This window comes from Panthera onca, chromosome B3 (assembly GCF_046562875.1).
Source record: "Panthera onca isolate mPanOnc1 chromosome B3, mPanOnc1 haplotype 2, whole genome shotgun sequence".
Classification (NCBI taxonomy): Eukaryota; Metazoa; Chordata; class Mammalia; order Carnivora; family Felidae; genus Panthera; species Panthera onca.
This window is the reverse complement of record NC_138344.1, coordinates 133,708,426-133,724,314: the sequence shown is the minus strand read 5'-3', so window position 1 is coordinate 133,724,314 and position 15,889 is coordinate 133,708,426. Positions and strand designations below refer to the sequence as shown.

Below are 15,889 nucleotides of genomic sequence, written 5' to 3'. Positions count from 1 at the left end.
ATTCCCTTAGTTGTGGTTTCCTCCTCTGCAAATAGGGTTAATCACGCTCCCTGCCCCCAGGAGTGCTGTGGATGCAGTGATAGGATATGTCCCAAGCACTGAGCTGGGGGAGGCTGGTGCACAGTAGGTGCTAAGTTAAGGCTGGTGATTTCTTACTTTCTTGACGTTGGATCAAGGATACAGGATTCCTGTAAGAAGGGGTGCCAGGGGCCAAACAGGGCAGGGCACATAATATACCTCCAAGAGGGGGGCACACAGAAAGAGCCCCTGCAAAGGAATGTCAGGGCAAGATGAGAACCTGCACCTGAGCTACGAAGTACCAATTTATCAGTTTGGTCCATTTACGCTCAAGACGGGGAAGAAATGACTAAGCTCTTTCTTCTTTAAACATGTGCAGCCTTTGGTTATAAAAAGAACCGAAATAGTTTTCATCAAAAGGGCCAAATCTCTTTTGCTTTCTTCGTCCACATGTAATGAAATTTCTGCACAACCTAACACAGTAGATTCCACCTGCTAACCCGCCCGGCTGAGCGAGCCCCAGTTCTGAGCTCTTGTGCCGCCGGAGTTGGAGCCAGCGAGCAGGTGAGCAGAGAGCAGACCTGCTTCTGGGAACGCGTGCGGCTAAAAATACCGGACCCGGCTGTCAGATGGAAAAAAGACTGCCAGCCTGTTGGCAGTGGCTGCCACCGCGGCCCGTCCCTTCTCCGTGTTGACAACACAGTCGGTAAGTTTTCCTCTGTCCTCAGGGCAGCTACTCCCTTCTCCATCTCCCTGCTGGCTCCCCCTCTTCTCCTCAGCCTCTCCCTGGGGAGCGTCCCAGGGGGGCAATCCTGGGCCCTTTTCTCTGTCTCGTATTCCCTCGGTGATCTCACCCTGTGTCTGGACTTAAAAGACCATCAGTATGCCAACTGCTCTCCGATTTATCTTTCCAGCCCAGACTGCTCTCCTGACCTTGACTCGTAGATCTGTCTACTTGACTTCTCCATCTGTGTGGCTAATAGATTTCTCACCCCGAGGCTCCAACCTGCACTCTTTTAAAAACTTTTAAAACGATGTAATTTTGGTAAAATACATAATGTAAAGTTTACTCTCTTAACCATTTCTACGTGTGCATTTGCCCGGCATCGAATACATTCGCAATGTTGTTTGACGAGCACCCCACCATCCCTCTCCAGAATTTTTTCATCTTCACGAAGAGCTTCATTGAAGCCCTTTTTAGAGGCTAAAAGGAAAAAATGTGTCTCTAAAGAACACAGAGAGGTAGGCAATGGGAAGCAGGGTAGAGCACCAGGCTCCCAGCTGATGCCCAAACACCACCTGTGGAAGGGAGGACAGGTGAAGAGACTTGCTCACAGTGCCCCCCAGGCTGATCGTGGTGCACAGACATCAGCAGCACAGCCTCACCCAGCATTGTTTGCAGCTCTCGTGCCACCTGGGTGCTCTGGGAACCTGTGCAGCATGGGGCACCCCCACCCATGCGGCCGCGGGAGGGACTCTGCCACCTGAGCCCTTCAGCCACTCTGTTCTTGACTATCCCGCCTCTGACTGGGGGGCAGGGGTCCAGGGCTGGCCAGGGTTGCTGAGTCCTCTGCAGGTCACCAGGGCTCTTGTAGGGAGGGGAGCAGGTGCACAGTGGGACCGTGGGACCTGGAGCCTGAAGGACCGGGGTTCAAACCCCAGCTCACCATTCCCACCCAGGGAAATCACCTGGACTTCTCAGAGGCTCAGCCTCTTCATCCATAAAACGCGGATATAATGCTGCTTATACCAGAGAGTTGTTCTGAGCTTTACGACAAACGCCCCTGCCCAGTGCACAGCCCTGTGCTGGGTGCTGGGCAGGAGTTCCACACACACTGACCCCCACCCTCTGCCCACGGAGGTCCCCTTGGGAAAATGGACTGCCCTCATCTCGCTGCTCACCTTGCTCAATGGCATCTTCAACAAGTTTCTTGAACAAACCCGAAGCTCTCAGGTCAACGATCACGGAGACCTCCTTCTCCAAGACCTGTAGGCAGGCGGCCAGAGCAATGGTTCCTGATGGGCCGTCTGTCTCTTCTGGGGGCTCATGGTTGAAGTGAGTGGGGAAGCCGGTGGTGACGAGCACCGAGCGGGCGTGGGACAGTGACAGGGAGGCCCTCAGCAGCTCATTTTTACAGAGCAGGTGCCCGATCCTCCGGTGGCCTAAAATTATTTGGGAAAAAAAAAAAATCATAAAACAACGTCATTGTGTTTCGAGTAGAAGCTTATGCAAACAGCGGTTTGGTTTTTGATTTCCTTTTGTTTCTCACGTGGATTTGAGGGGTGTGGCAGAGACTGCCGGTCGTTCCCTGGAATGCCTTCTCCTCTGTCCCCTCTCACAAAGGGTAGCCGGTCAACCTCTGCCCAGCAGCAATTCCAGTTAGTGGGGGTGGGGGAGGGGGAGGGCACAGGACTGGGTTCTCTCTGCAGCATTCGGAGAGGGTCAAAGGGAATGTGAATGGAAGTCATGTGCACCCCCTCTGGGCCTGCCACACACCTCCCTGCCTACCCCCCTTCTCGGGTGCTGGGGTGCGACAACCAGCGCCTGCTGGGGGTCACGGGGTGTGATGGCAGAGCTTCCGGTGGGGGCAGGTCCCCCTTCCTGCTGAACCTGAACACTCACCTGGGAAGGCCTACCCTGGACAGTTGCGTGAGAGCCACACACTTGTACTGTATTTGAAGAAAGCATCTTGGGGTCAATTTATTATCGTGGTCTTAGCAAATCCTAACTCGTACAAGAACGTCAAAAGAGGAGAGGCAATGGGGCTGCCCTCGTCGGGGAGTCACCAGAAGAAGGCCCTGAGACACGGACTTGGGGGCAAGGATTTCAGTGGGAAGTGAGCCCAGGAACATGAAGTCCGAAGATGGAAGAAGTGTGAAAAAAGGGAGAAAAGCCGCTAAAGAATTCGTGAGTGAGCAAATCAACTCCAAAGGCAGCTGGGGCCTGATCCCGCTGGAGATGCTCTAGGAAACCGTGGGGTACACACCTCAGGACTGTCCTGCCAGAGGACAGGGAGACTGGGCATTGAGGCACCTGCCCCTGTCCCCTGCTGGGTGCAGGTTACCCATCAGGACATAAACTCCCCATCACCCAGGGCTGTGCCTGCTGTGCTGGAGGGGGTCTGGAGGTACAAGGACATGATCAGGTGGAAGACAGAGAGATGTGAGCCTAAGTGGGGAAGCTGTCCCATTGGGAACCCCCCACTGCAGCAGCAGGTGAACCCCTGGGGGCAGGGGAGACAGGTGGGGTGCCAACGGCATCTGCTGTGATGCCTACTGGTGACTGTCAACCTGGTCCCAACTGGGCAGCACAGCCTCCCAGGGCCTGTCACATTTCATCATGACCCTGTCCGTATTCAGGGCACCCCAGAGCACATCTGTGCCCCGTAAAGGCAGGATGTGGCTCAGAACTTCCCCCACAAGCTGTGGCTGAAACGAGAGGTGGGCTGAGGGACGCAGCCAGAGGAGGTCAGCTTGGCCTTGAGCTGCCTGGAGAACATGAAGGGACACAGGGTTGGGCTTTCTGTTGTGGGGAGACAGTTCCAGACTTAGAATCCGGAAACTTCCATTCAAGCCCAGGTGTCGGAACATGGTAGCTGTGTGACCTTGGCCTCATCCCTGGATTGCTCCGGACCTCAGTTTCCTAGTGGAGCATGGGGGGGGGGGGGGGGAGGTCCAGGTGGAGGAGGGTGCAGGGTAAGGGCCCTTCACATACCTCCAGTAGGAGCGCCAACTGAACATTTGTCTGGAGGGCGCTTTGACCTTAGATTGGCACATTCTAGTGGCACCAGCAATTCACGTGTAGGAATTTACCCTCATAAAGTGATTGTGGGGGGGTCCACACACATAGTCAGAAGGCGTTCATCACAGCCTTGTTTGTGGTGCCAAGTGACAGGATAATAATATAAATGGTGGCACATTCCTCAAATGGAATTCTAGGCAAACATTAGAAAGGATGTTGTAGAAAGCTAATGACATGGAAGGATGTTTGCAATATAAAAGGAAAAATATATTTACAATTTGTTTACATATATAGGAAGAATATATATATTCTTTCTATATAGAAATAGAAAGAATATATATATTCTTCCTATATATATATTCTTTCTGTATATATATATATTCTTTCTCTATATATATTTCTTCAGTCTTACAGGTTTAAGACTGAAGTAAAAGACCGTAAGGGCAAATACTGAATGGCTGATAATGTTAATTGGGACGAGATTTTGGTAATTTTTTTAATGTTTATTTCTTTTGAGAGAGAGAGAGAGCAGAGAAGGGGCAGAGAGAGAGAGGGAGAGAGAGAACCCCAAGCAGGCTCTGCACTGTCAGCACAGAGCCTGAGTCGGGGGGGCTCGATCTCACAAACCGACTGAGCCACACAGGTGCCCCGATTCTGGTCATCTTTACTGCCTGTTTACATTCATATATTTTCTGATGCTTCTCCAACGAGTATGAACTGCTGTTGGTGAAAGGAAAGAAGAACATTTTTAAAGAAAGAAATTGGAATGTAACCTATTTCATAGGATGTGATAACAAAAGTGAGAGGAGGAGAGAGAGAGAACTTTGTCAAATTTAGAGCAGTGTATGATTTCATCATTTGCGATGATTTTATTATGAGAGAAGCATCGTCGCTATGAACCCTGTGTTCCTTCATATTCTCCAGGCACCTCAAATGCAAGCCAACGTCGTCTCAAAAATGACTGAGTGGCTCTAATAGTGAGTAATGCTCAGTATACCACCATTAATCTTGTATCTGCTTATGTAATATAGTAGGAATCAAAAGCATCTATTGTTCTTGGGGATTAAAGATGTTCCTTAATAGACCGTACTGGCACATCCGGACTGTCATGAATCTGCCTTTCCCCCAACCCTCATGCTTCAAACCTTGACACAGTCTGACTAAGCACCAAAGGGGGGCTTTGTGGATGACCTCCTAGGTCATTCTTAGTAAGTTAGGGTGTGCTGGGTCTACAGTAAATTTACTTCCCACTTACTTTTTTATCTGAGCTAATGGCAGAGTTAATAATTCATCTTCCCTTATGACCCTTGTGCTGAGTGGAAGAGATATAGCCTGGATAAGAATGTTTGTGAGGGAGAAAGTATTGCAGAAATTAAAAAAAAAAAAAATCCACCCAGGAGACCAACTATGTAAGAGGTGCTCTCTCTCTCTCTCTCTCTCTCTATATATATATATAGCCATAAGCATTCAACTCCGTATATGCATATGTCCTTAAAGGTGCACCTGTGATAGGTATAGATCTCAAATTTACTGTGGGTTTATATGTAAAAGAAACCATACTCTTTGCAGAACCAATGAATGAATGAATGAATGAACGAACAACCTAACAGACATACAAAAAATCAAAAAGCTATGCCCTGTGGTTTTGAAGGAAATTTTGCTACTGTAGACCTTTGATCCCAAACCCAGGGGAGAGAGAAGACTTTTTTTTTTTTTAATTTTAGAGAGAAAGAGAGAGCATAAGCTGGGGAGAGGCGCAGAGGGAGAGAGTGAGAGAATCTTAAGTAGGCTCCATGCTCCGCGAGAAGTCCAACATTGGACTCAATCCTACAGCCCTGGGACCATGACCTGAGCCGAAATCAATAGTCAGACACTCAACTGACTGAGCCACCCAGGCACCCTGAGATCAGACATTTTTAAGGCTGGTTACTGGTCCTGGAACTATTTGATTTTTGGCCACAGTATTATTTAACATAAAAAGGCACCCTGGCTGGCTGCTCTATGACTCTGCCCAGCTGCTGCTCTCTGTACTGATGTTACTGTCATCAGTTCTGTCTAGGTGCTGGGACTTTGGCCAGGAGGGTCGATGTCTCCAGGCTGACCTTACCCCTCTGCTCTCCACAGGGGACCCACCACCATCAATCCAGGTATCTGCTTAGGAAACAGGGATCAGATGGGCCAGCAGGGAGACCACTATATGCCTTCACCAGACATTCAAAGTACAAAGAGCTCCCAAGTCTAGAATTACAGCCCATGAGAAGGTACAGAAGAAATGGGGTGTGAGCCAGGAGAGGCCAGAGCACTGTTTTAACTGGCCCAGTGGGACCATGATATACGATTTAAACTCAGATTCCAATTTATCCAACATTTGTGGATCGTGGGCTTTGGAGTCTGTTAGTGTGGATTCAATATCTGCCCCGACCATCTGCTAGCTAGGTGGACTTGGGCAAGTTTCTTAACCTTACATGCCTCAGTTTCCTCATCTGTTAAAGTTAATAATAGCTGTCTCATAGGGTCACTGGAAGAATTCAATAAGATGAAATGTGTCAAAGCTTTTACATTTTTTAAAAAAATTTATTTATTTTGAGAGAAAAAGAGAGAACACAGAGGAGGGGCAGAGAGGAGGAGAGAGAATCCCAAGCAGGATTCGCACTGTCAGCACAGAGCTGGATGTAGCGCTCAAACCCACAAATCATGAGATCACGCTTAATGGCTTAATCAACTGAGCCACCCAGGCGCCCTGAAATGTGTCAAAGCTTTTAACATACGGGGAGAGCAGCTGGGAAGGCTGCACCTTAATTCTCTGGGGAGCACTAGCCAGCAAATTGATGGAATTTCCATGCACATCAGCGCCCTCTGCTGGTCGTATGTTTAAAAATTAGACCTTTGGCTCTTAACAAACGGTGCTGCAGGGGAAAGAGAAAAGCCCCTCGACTGGCTTACAGCCAACCTCCTCCTACTTGCAACCAGAAGACCCCTAGTGGATCTCATGTCTAGAAAGCCAGCAGGCCGCAAGCCATAGAAGGAATGTCCTTTCTCTGAGACTCAATATACAATATACATGTTGCTTCCAAACTCTTGTGAGGCTGTCTCTTGCAGGGTCCTGCCCTTCCAGCATCTGCAAGTGAGTGGCAACCCAGCCCCCCGCCCCCACCTCTGTTGCCCAGCACAGCCTATTCTGCACCCAACCTCAGGGCAATGGCACAAAAAGATGGGATTAGGGACACTGAAACCCAGGGGTGACTTGTTTAAATGGTGCCAGTTGACTACCTAGGAACCATACTCCCTCTTTTCTTACCTACCCGGTCCCAACTGAGTCCTGCTGGCAATGTACCCAATTAATAAGCTCACCTTCCAAAGTCCCTCTTATCTTTAGTGTTGACAATTTTGGGGGGAAAACATAAATAAAAACCCCCAAAATTATTCATAGTCGAACTACCCAGAGATCATCAACACTAGAATTTTGGTGCATTTTTGGGGGATTCATACACAGTATAAACATTTTTAAAAAATCACACTGTGGGGGCGCCTGGGTGGCTCAGTCGGTTAAGCGGCCGACTTCGGCTCAGGTCATGATCTCACGGCCCATGAGTTCGAGCCCTGCGTTGGGCTCTGTGCTGACAGCTCAGAGCCTGGAGCCTGTTTCATATTCTGTGTCTCCTTCTCTCTGACCCTCACCGGTTCATGCTCTGTCTCTCTCTGTCTCAAAAATAAATAAACGTTAAAAAATAAAATAAAATAAAATAAAATAAAATAAAATAAAATATCACGCTGTGGGACTGCTCAGTAGAGGCAAAGAGGGAATTTAGGCAGCTGACCCTTGTATATGTAGGTGGAGGTGGAGGGGAAAGATGACTCAAACAAGTATCTTAATGACTCTCAAGTAACTTTTTAAAGAGTTTGAAAAAAAAAAAGTTTGGATTCTGAGTATCTGTTTAAAATTTTTTTTTTAATTTTTTAATGTTTATTTATTTTTGAGAGAGAGAGACACACAGAGTGTGAGCAGGAGAGGGTCAGAGAGAGAGGGAGACACAGAATCTGAAGCAGGTTCCAGGCTCTGAGCTGTCAGCACAGAGCCTGATACGGGGCTTGAACTCACAAACGATGAGATCAATCTGAGCCAAAGTCAGATGCTTAACCAACTGAGCCACCTAGGTGCCCCTAAATTTTTTAAAATATTTATTTAGTTTTGAGACAGAGAGAGAGAGAGAGAGAGAGAGAGCAGGGTAAGGTCAGAGAGAGAGGGAGGTACAGAATTTGAAGCAGGCTCCAGGGTCCGAGCTGTCAGCACAGAGCCCGATGTGGGGCTTGAACTCACGAGTCGTGAGATCATGACCTCAGCCAAAGTTGGACGCTTAATCGACTGAGCCACCCAGGTGCCCCAAGGCTATGCCTACTTTCTTGGTAAAACAGCAACTTCTTCTCTTTGATAGTGCTAGTTAAATAAAGAGGAATAAATTCTTCTTTTCATAAAAAATTCGTACTATAGATGCATGTACTTTGCATGCTGCCTTTTTCACTGACCATTACTTCAATGATGAATTTCTCCAAGTCATTAAGGTGTGAACACTTTGTTTCTTACCTGGGTCTGTGGCAATTATAGTCTCCAGTTCTCTAATCTTCTGAAGAGCTGAAGCCGATGCGATGCTGTAGTGCAAAGGATCTTGGGAAATGGGATGGACCTCAGGAATTCCCTCAGGGGTAAGACAACTGGGTGGAGCCTCTGTATTCTTCAGGTTGGTCATGACTGTGCAACCCAGTGCACTGGTGAAAGCCAGCGGGGTCTCTGAAACACACAACAAGAGGGCCTGAATGCACTCACTTCATCAGACTCAGTTCATTCTCATCTAGCCCACTGTCGGACAGGCAAGATGGCGCCATGCATCGACTCTGCCAACAGTGCTTCACGGCTTCTTGCACCAAGTCAGAAAAAACTGTCTTATGGCTAAATCAAGTCCCACTCAAACAAGTGCCTCCAATTTTTAGGAAAGTGAAGATGAGTTGGGTATGGAAGAAGGGAGAAGGGAGGTACAGCCATAGCTACAGATAGGGCTCTAGGAATTTCCGTCAATTTAATCCCACGGGTATCCGAAAGTACTTACTGAACTCTTACAATGCATGAAGCCATCTTTCTGTACTTTGCTAATAAATAGCTCTCTCTGAACATACCTCCTTTTTTTCCCATAGGACTTTTATTTTGATTTGGTATATGCTAACTTTGTTCTTTAAAAAACTCCTCCCCCCTCCAAAAAAAGGGGCTCAGTCCGTTGAGTGTCTGGCTCTCGATTTCAGCTCAGGTTATGATCCCAGGGTGGCGGTATTGAGCCCCACATTGGACTCCGTGCTGATCATGGAGCCTACTTAAGAGTCTCTCTCTTTCTGCCCCTCCCCTGCTTGCATCCTCTCTCTCAAAATAAATACATAAACTTTAAAAATGTTTTTTAAAAAAGATTCCCTCTCTCTCCCTCTGCCACTCCCCCACTCACACCTTCTCTCTTGCACCCTCCCTCCCTCAAAACAAAACACAAACAAAACAACACGCCTCTCCCACACTAAATCCTGGGCAATGTGAATCCCGGGCACTCTAGTATAGTTATAAAGAACTGGCTTTAGTGTGCCAGAGTTGGAGATGAGACTTTATCTTCTCTAAACACGTTTCTTCAACTATATCATAATGATAATGCTTCAGATAGTTGTTGTCAGAACTGGAAAATGCACATAACAGTGTTTTCTCAAAGTGGTTCAGAGTAAACCTTCAATAAGTGATGGTTTGCCTCACTGAATCAGGCACGGTATCTTACTCGTCCTATGCTTTTGTGCCTGGCTCATTTAGGTGCTTAATACCTCCTGTCCTTCATTTACGTCTTCTGCTTTCTTCACCGTCATTATTATCCTAGAGTGCTTCCACTCCTACTCAGCTATATGCTCCCAGAGATGAGGGACCTTTGTTTACTTATCTCAGAATTCGAGTGTCTCAACGCACAAATGTTTCGAATTTCACGGAAAACAGTCACATTTTTTTCAGATTTAACAAAAGTCCAAAGTTGGTCAACACTTCAGAAGGAAAACCTACTGATAACTGCAGAAAGCATTCTAACTTAATTTTTAGACAGGCAAGGACTAAGGATTTTGATGAATGTAATCACTTTAGACAGCATCTAAAACTGATCACTCTAATGCCAGGTACACATCAGAACAGTCAGCTCAGAAGGTGACACAGGGTTTTTCCCCACCAGCTTTGAGGTGTGTAGCAACTAATCTATCACCGAGAGAAGTTCAAATGTTGAAGTTTGAGCATGACTTTTGTAACTCAGAAATATTCAAGGTCATCCCTAAGCCAATGATGTCACTTGGTATCATTTACAGTCAGAAAGACTATTTCCAGCCAGAGCTAATGGGCTGGGGTTTGCTGCAGAACAGGGCGTCCCCTGTGGCTGGTGGCAGAGAGGAGCGAGGCCACCGAGCTAGACAATATTTACTGCACGTGTGTGGATGTGTGAACACACATGAGCACACACACACTCAGAAATGACCACACACTCCCTGAGAACTGCATCTTGTCTCATGCAGCATTTTATTCCCAAGATCTGGGTCCATGCCTGGTACATAGCAGGTGCCTCATACATTTAATGTTAGATAATAGAATTCCACGGATCTCATCACCATATTAATCTTCCCCTGTCATGAGGCCATTCTGATAGCTAAACTTATATGAATGATTTCAAAATCAATTAAAGTAACACTAAATTCTATGGATTGTAGTGTGAGTGTGGCTGACCTGGCTAGAATTTTCCAGTGTCTATGAAATAGACTGCAATAGTTAATGTTTTATCACATCCCTACCTTACTGTGAGCTAGTTAGGGCGCCCTCGTGTGTCGCTTCGTTGTAATAGCATCCTACACTTGGGGAAAAATAAACTGACTGTATATACATCGCTTTCAAATACGGAGGTCCTGCCGGATGAAGATCTGTTCCAAGACCCCCCGTGGACAGGAAACCGCGGATAGCACCAAGCCCTACAGACTATGTTTTTCCCTATATGTACATCCCTATGATAAAGTTTAGTTTATAAATTAGGCACAGTAGGATTAAGAAGGCTAACTAATAATAGAGCAATTATAACAATATACTATAATAAAAGTTATGTGAATGTGGTCTCCCTTTCTAAAAATACCTTCTGGTACTGTACGCACCCTTCCTCTTGTGATCATGTGAGGTGATAACGTGCCTGCGTGAGAGCTGAATGAAGCGAGGTGAGTGACCAGTAGGCATTGTGATGGAGTGGGACGCCACTACTGACCTTCTGACGATTCGTCGGAAGGAGGATCATCTGCTTCTTGACTGCAGTTGACTGTGGGTAACAAACCTCCCGAGGCAGAACTGAAGATGAGGGGGGCCCGCTGCACCTTGCCAACGCCACGTGGAATGGTGTGTTTAGCTGTGCTTTTGCCTTCGCTCTTGTTTTCACAAGCCCCACCCACCTTCAAAATGTCTCAGAGAGTCAAGCTAAATATTGGTCTAGATTCTATCACAATGGGCTGGGAGCCCTGTGCGGTGAGAAATATTTTAATCAAAGCATCCTTGGGCTGAGAGACGAGCTGCTGGTGAGACCCAGCCCTGAGAAGGGAAGAAGGAAGCCAGCGAGACCCGTATGCTTTGTGTTCTGTTTTGTGACTCTGTTTCTTTTTTGTTTTTAATGTTTATTTATTTTTGAGAGAGCATGAGTGGGGGAAGGGCAAAGGGAGGGGGGACAGAGGATCCAAAGCCGCCTCTGCGCTGTCAGCGTGAGCAGGGCTCGAATGCAGTGCGGGGACTCAAAAACTGTGAGATTGTGACCTGAGCCAAAGTCGGACACTCAACTGACTGAGTCACCCAGGAACCCATTATGACTCTATTTCTTAAATCACTGCACTGTGAGTCTATGCTTTCAAGAACTAGAGCCCCACTGGTTTCCATCGTGGGTCATGGTGATTGTGCCCCATAAGCCCAGACATACTGCAGCTGCTGACAGCTTCGAGGCTGGTCATTGGAGAAGGTCAGAACACTGGGACGTCCCCCGGCTGACACACCACAGGCTCCCCATAGTCAGGTCTAGAAAGATCTTTGATTCCCAACCATTCTGCAAATGGAAAAAGAAAATGAAGTCCATCGGATCCTGCCCTAGTAGGTCCCATCCAAGTTGACACACATTGAGTGGTTTATGCTTCTTTCTCCCAGACAGACTCTGGTCCTAGGATTGCTGTCGATGGTACTGGAGAAAAGGAATTGGGACTTTAACAACCCAGGGCGCTTGCTAACTTCTAGCCCATTCTGAGTAGCACAGTTTCCGAACACAGAACCTCAAACCCCTGGTTTGATTGCTGGAGGAGCCTTGGGTGCACTTAGCCCAGCACCTTGTGCAGGTTGCTAACCAAGCCAGCATTTGTGAGCCCACATTTATCTTGGTACAAGCTGAGTCACATAATGCAGACCTAAACTCTGTTGCTTAACCACCAACAGCACCCCTACTGATGGTCTGGCATCAGAAGGCTCATGAGGACAGCAAAGATGGATGTGTTGGGCCAACCCAAGCCCACCGAGGAGAAGACAATTCAATGATTCATCAATGCACTTTGCTTTGGGGGGTCCTGAGATCATCTTTCTAAGAGGAAGGTGGCCCCGCTGTTGATTGCATCTTTAGAGAAAGCAGGTTTTGTCTGATTGGCTCGTTTTACACAGTTGAGCAAATTCAGTTACACTGAGCTTTGACTCTCACCCAAGACCCAATCCCAGGTTCTCACCAGGTCCTCTGAGAACCACAAAGAGGCCTGGACAGCTGTCGCTCTTGGATCTGCTCACTCACTCTCAGACTGAGTTAATACCCTGGGGATCAGTTGAAGTGAACATTTGGAACAAAGCCTTCCCCTGCTAAATACGCTGCTGACCAACAGCCTGGATTAGAGGTTGCTCTCAGCTCAAGTCCCGGGACACATAGCCGTGCTGTCATTCTCTACCACCTGCTTCCCCCGACCCTTCAGGTTCACCTTAAGTTCATGGGAGATGATGGGTGAGGCTGACTATTCTGCCAAGGGCAACACCTTTAAACCTGAGGGGCCTCTGTAAACCCAGCCCGAAAGCTGCTGCGGGAGTCTGATCCTTGTCCAGGACGCCCAGGACCCCTGGGAAGATGAGGACAAGCCGGGGGAGTTCGGGAACATAGCAGGTTCCCGTCTTCTCGTGCTGAAGTTCAGGGGTGGCTGTCAGAATACTGAATGAGAGTGGACACTCACCCGGGTCGTCGATATGAATGGGATGTCCCTTATTCCCTGGGGAGCAACTGGCCGGCACCAGCCCTTCCAGCTTGTTATTGGGGATGGGCCTCATTGTGACCACCAGGTGGCAGCAAAAGCCAGCAATGGTAGCACAAGGCGCTGTCGTCTGAAAAGAAATCAAGGAAAACAAGTTGAAAAACAGAATTAACACAGATGGAAAGCCTGAACACCAGGAGTTCAAAGCAGCTGAATGAAAGAGGGGATCCAAGCAGCTATTATAAAATTATAGCTTCTACTTTTTGTTTGTTTTTAAGACTGATTTAATATATTATATTATATTATATTATATTATATTATATTATATCATATTATATTATTTAGTGACAGAGACAGTGCCAGCAGGGGAGAGGCAGAGAGAGAGAGAGAGAGAGAGAGAATCCCAAGCAGGCTCCTCTCTACCCACGCAGAGCCAGATGGGGGGCTTGAACCCGCAACACTGTGAAATCATGACCTGAGCCAAAATCAAGAGTTAGACGCTCAACCAACCAACTGAGCCACCCAGGTGCCCCATGTTGCTTCTACTTTTATGTGACATAGAAATGAGAAAGCCTGCTGGTATTTATTGGTCTAAAACAGAGAACCTTGTATGTGCTGTGGATGCTCTGGTAGCTTAAAGCACTTAAAGCAATGTTTTTAACTACAGAAAAAGAAACGCATAGGTTTACAAAGCCAACCAATTATATCGCACATGCAGTTACCAACTTATGAAAAAATGTGATGCAGCGATATGTATCCTTCATTAACAGCTTGGGGAACAAGACAGCAGACCTACCATTATAATTTTGGTGTAGTGATCAACATATAGGATATTTTTGTGCTATCAGCATGGCCATGAGACATGAAGCTATCTGGGAGTTCTCTGGGCAGCCACAAAATCACAGGGTCTGCTGATACAACTGTAGTTCCTTGTCTGCATTCATAATCAAAGGAAATGCTCAGTTTCAGTCTGAGGCTATAAAAATAAAGATGTAATTTTTTCCCCATCCAATTTCATGGGTCCTCTGGATTTTCTCCACAGACCTCTAGGGGTCCGTGGACCGCAGGTGAAGACCTCTAAGACAGTCAGCGGCAGAGGGTTCCAAGGACAAGGGATGTCTCAGGAGGCATTGGGATCTGCTCTGCCTCGTGAGTCCACACTGGGGATGGGGGCCCCACTGAGCCCTGCCTCCCTCCTCCTGCCTTAGAATGACCTGTGTGACTTTCACTGGTGGTGGTGTTTGTGGTCTGAACGGTTTCTGGTGGCTGCCGTGGGGCTTATGAATGATTTAGAATGTGGCCAGGATGATGATCCACTGGGACGTGGCTGCTGCCCAAAGCGCTTGCTGTTGGCACTGAGGGGGGAAAATGCCACCCCAAAATACACCAGTTTGGCATACAGATTGTTTTGAATTAAAGTTACTTGAGAAACCGCCAGTGTAAGAAAAACACTCTACACCCCTTTCCAGCAACCCCCCTCCTCCTCCCCCCCCCCCCCCCCCGGCTGAAAAGCAGGAAATAATCCTCCCACGTGAAGGGACCCTCCCTGTACCAAGAGGGTAGAAGGCATCTTTATCTCCAGAGATGGGAAATCAAGGCCGAGAGGGCTATGTAAACAAACCTTGTGACTTCCTCGTGAATTTACTACCCCAAGCTCAAACTTGTCTTACCAATTCTTCACAAATTCATTGTTTCTTTGTCTGAAAGGTGTAAAAGCTATCTGTTTTGGTCACTTCTTTGAGCCTCACATGTTTGGGGCTCCTGTAGGTATGACATTAAATTTAGTTTTCTCCTGTTAATCCACCTCCTGTCGATCTAAGTGTTAGACCAGCCAAAGGGCCTAGAAGGGAAGAAGGGACAAGTTTTCCTCCCTGGCAGTCCCTGGTGGCCGCAGGATGAAACCTTGGCGTGCCTGCCCGGTCGGTGTCTGAATCACAGCACTGGGGAAGGGACACGCGTCAGGGACTTTCACAGGGGACAGGCAGCGCTCCCCGAGGCTGCCCCTCAGGGCCCCACCTGAATCCAAGATGGCTGCCTGGCCGTATCTCCCAGGAGCCAAGGGCCAGAGGCAACCGTACTGAACAGAAGGCTATTTGGTAAGTGAGCTGTCATGGGAAAACCATGGCTCCCCTGAGCACTGACCATGGCAGTGATGAACATGCTGTGCAAAGCATCCCTTAATCGTCACACTTCTACTAGTGACATTTCATAAACGGGAGCCAGGAGTCCTAGGGTAGGGTCTGGCTTTGGGATATGGGCGGGTCCTTTTCTCTCTCCAGGCCTCAGTTTCCTCATCTCAATGACAGACTGCCCATGATGTACCCGCTGCCAAGGGCGGTGTGTTTGGGGGCCACCTCTGCCCCAGGGCCCCTGCCAGTGACTGCTGTCTCCGCCCTTCCCTACCTTTAAGAAAACTGCTCAGGCACATGCTTCACTCATGAAAATTGTTTCTCATCAGAGGCAGCTCGGGCCTCTCTGGCAGGAGCCCAAACCAGGCAAGTTTCAATACATGTCCGGAAGCCCAAGACCAAATCTGCAGTCCAAGTCCTCCACAGAGGACCCTGCAGCTGGCCGTTGACGTGGGCTGATTCACACGATGTCCTGGAGGGGGGTCAGGGGAATGAGGGAATCTGGTTCTCCTGCCTTGACAAGCAGTGGCTGGAATGGAACTTCAGAGACACGGCAGGGAGGTGACCCCTAGCAGCGGGCACGTCCCAGGAGAGGCGACCCCCAGGGGCCACCGCTGGCCAAGAACAGAACCCAGCTTTCCTGACAGAAACATAACCCGGCAGCCAACAGGCTGGCCAAGGCCCTGCCACAAATCCCCGGGGCCATTTACCT

General features: G+C 48.1%; 1 protein-coding gene across 1 annotated transcript in view; it reads right to left on the bottom strand.

The window, feature by feature from the left end:
• The window catches only part of DGLUCY (D-glutamate cyclase), a 42,054-nt gene that overhangs the window by 18,247 nt on the left and 7,918 nt on the right, over positions 1 to 15,889 (bottom strand). The window contains 4 exon segments of the mRNA XM_078447906.2: positions 1,921 to 2,181; positions 8,343 to 8,546; positions 11,758 to 11,880; positions 13,031 to 13,178. Coding sequence (XP_078304032.2) covers positions 1,921 to 2,181; positions 8,343 to 8,546; positions 11,758 to 11,880; positions 13,031 to 13,178 — 736 coding nt within the window.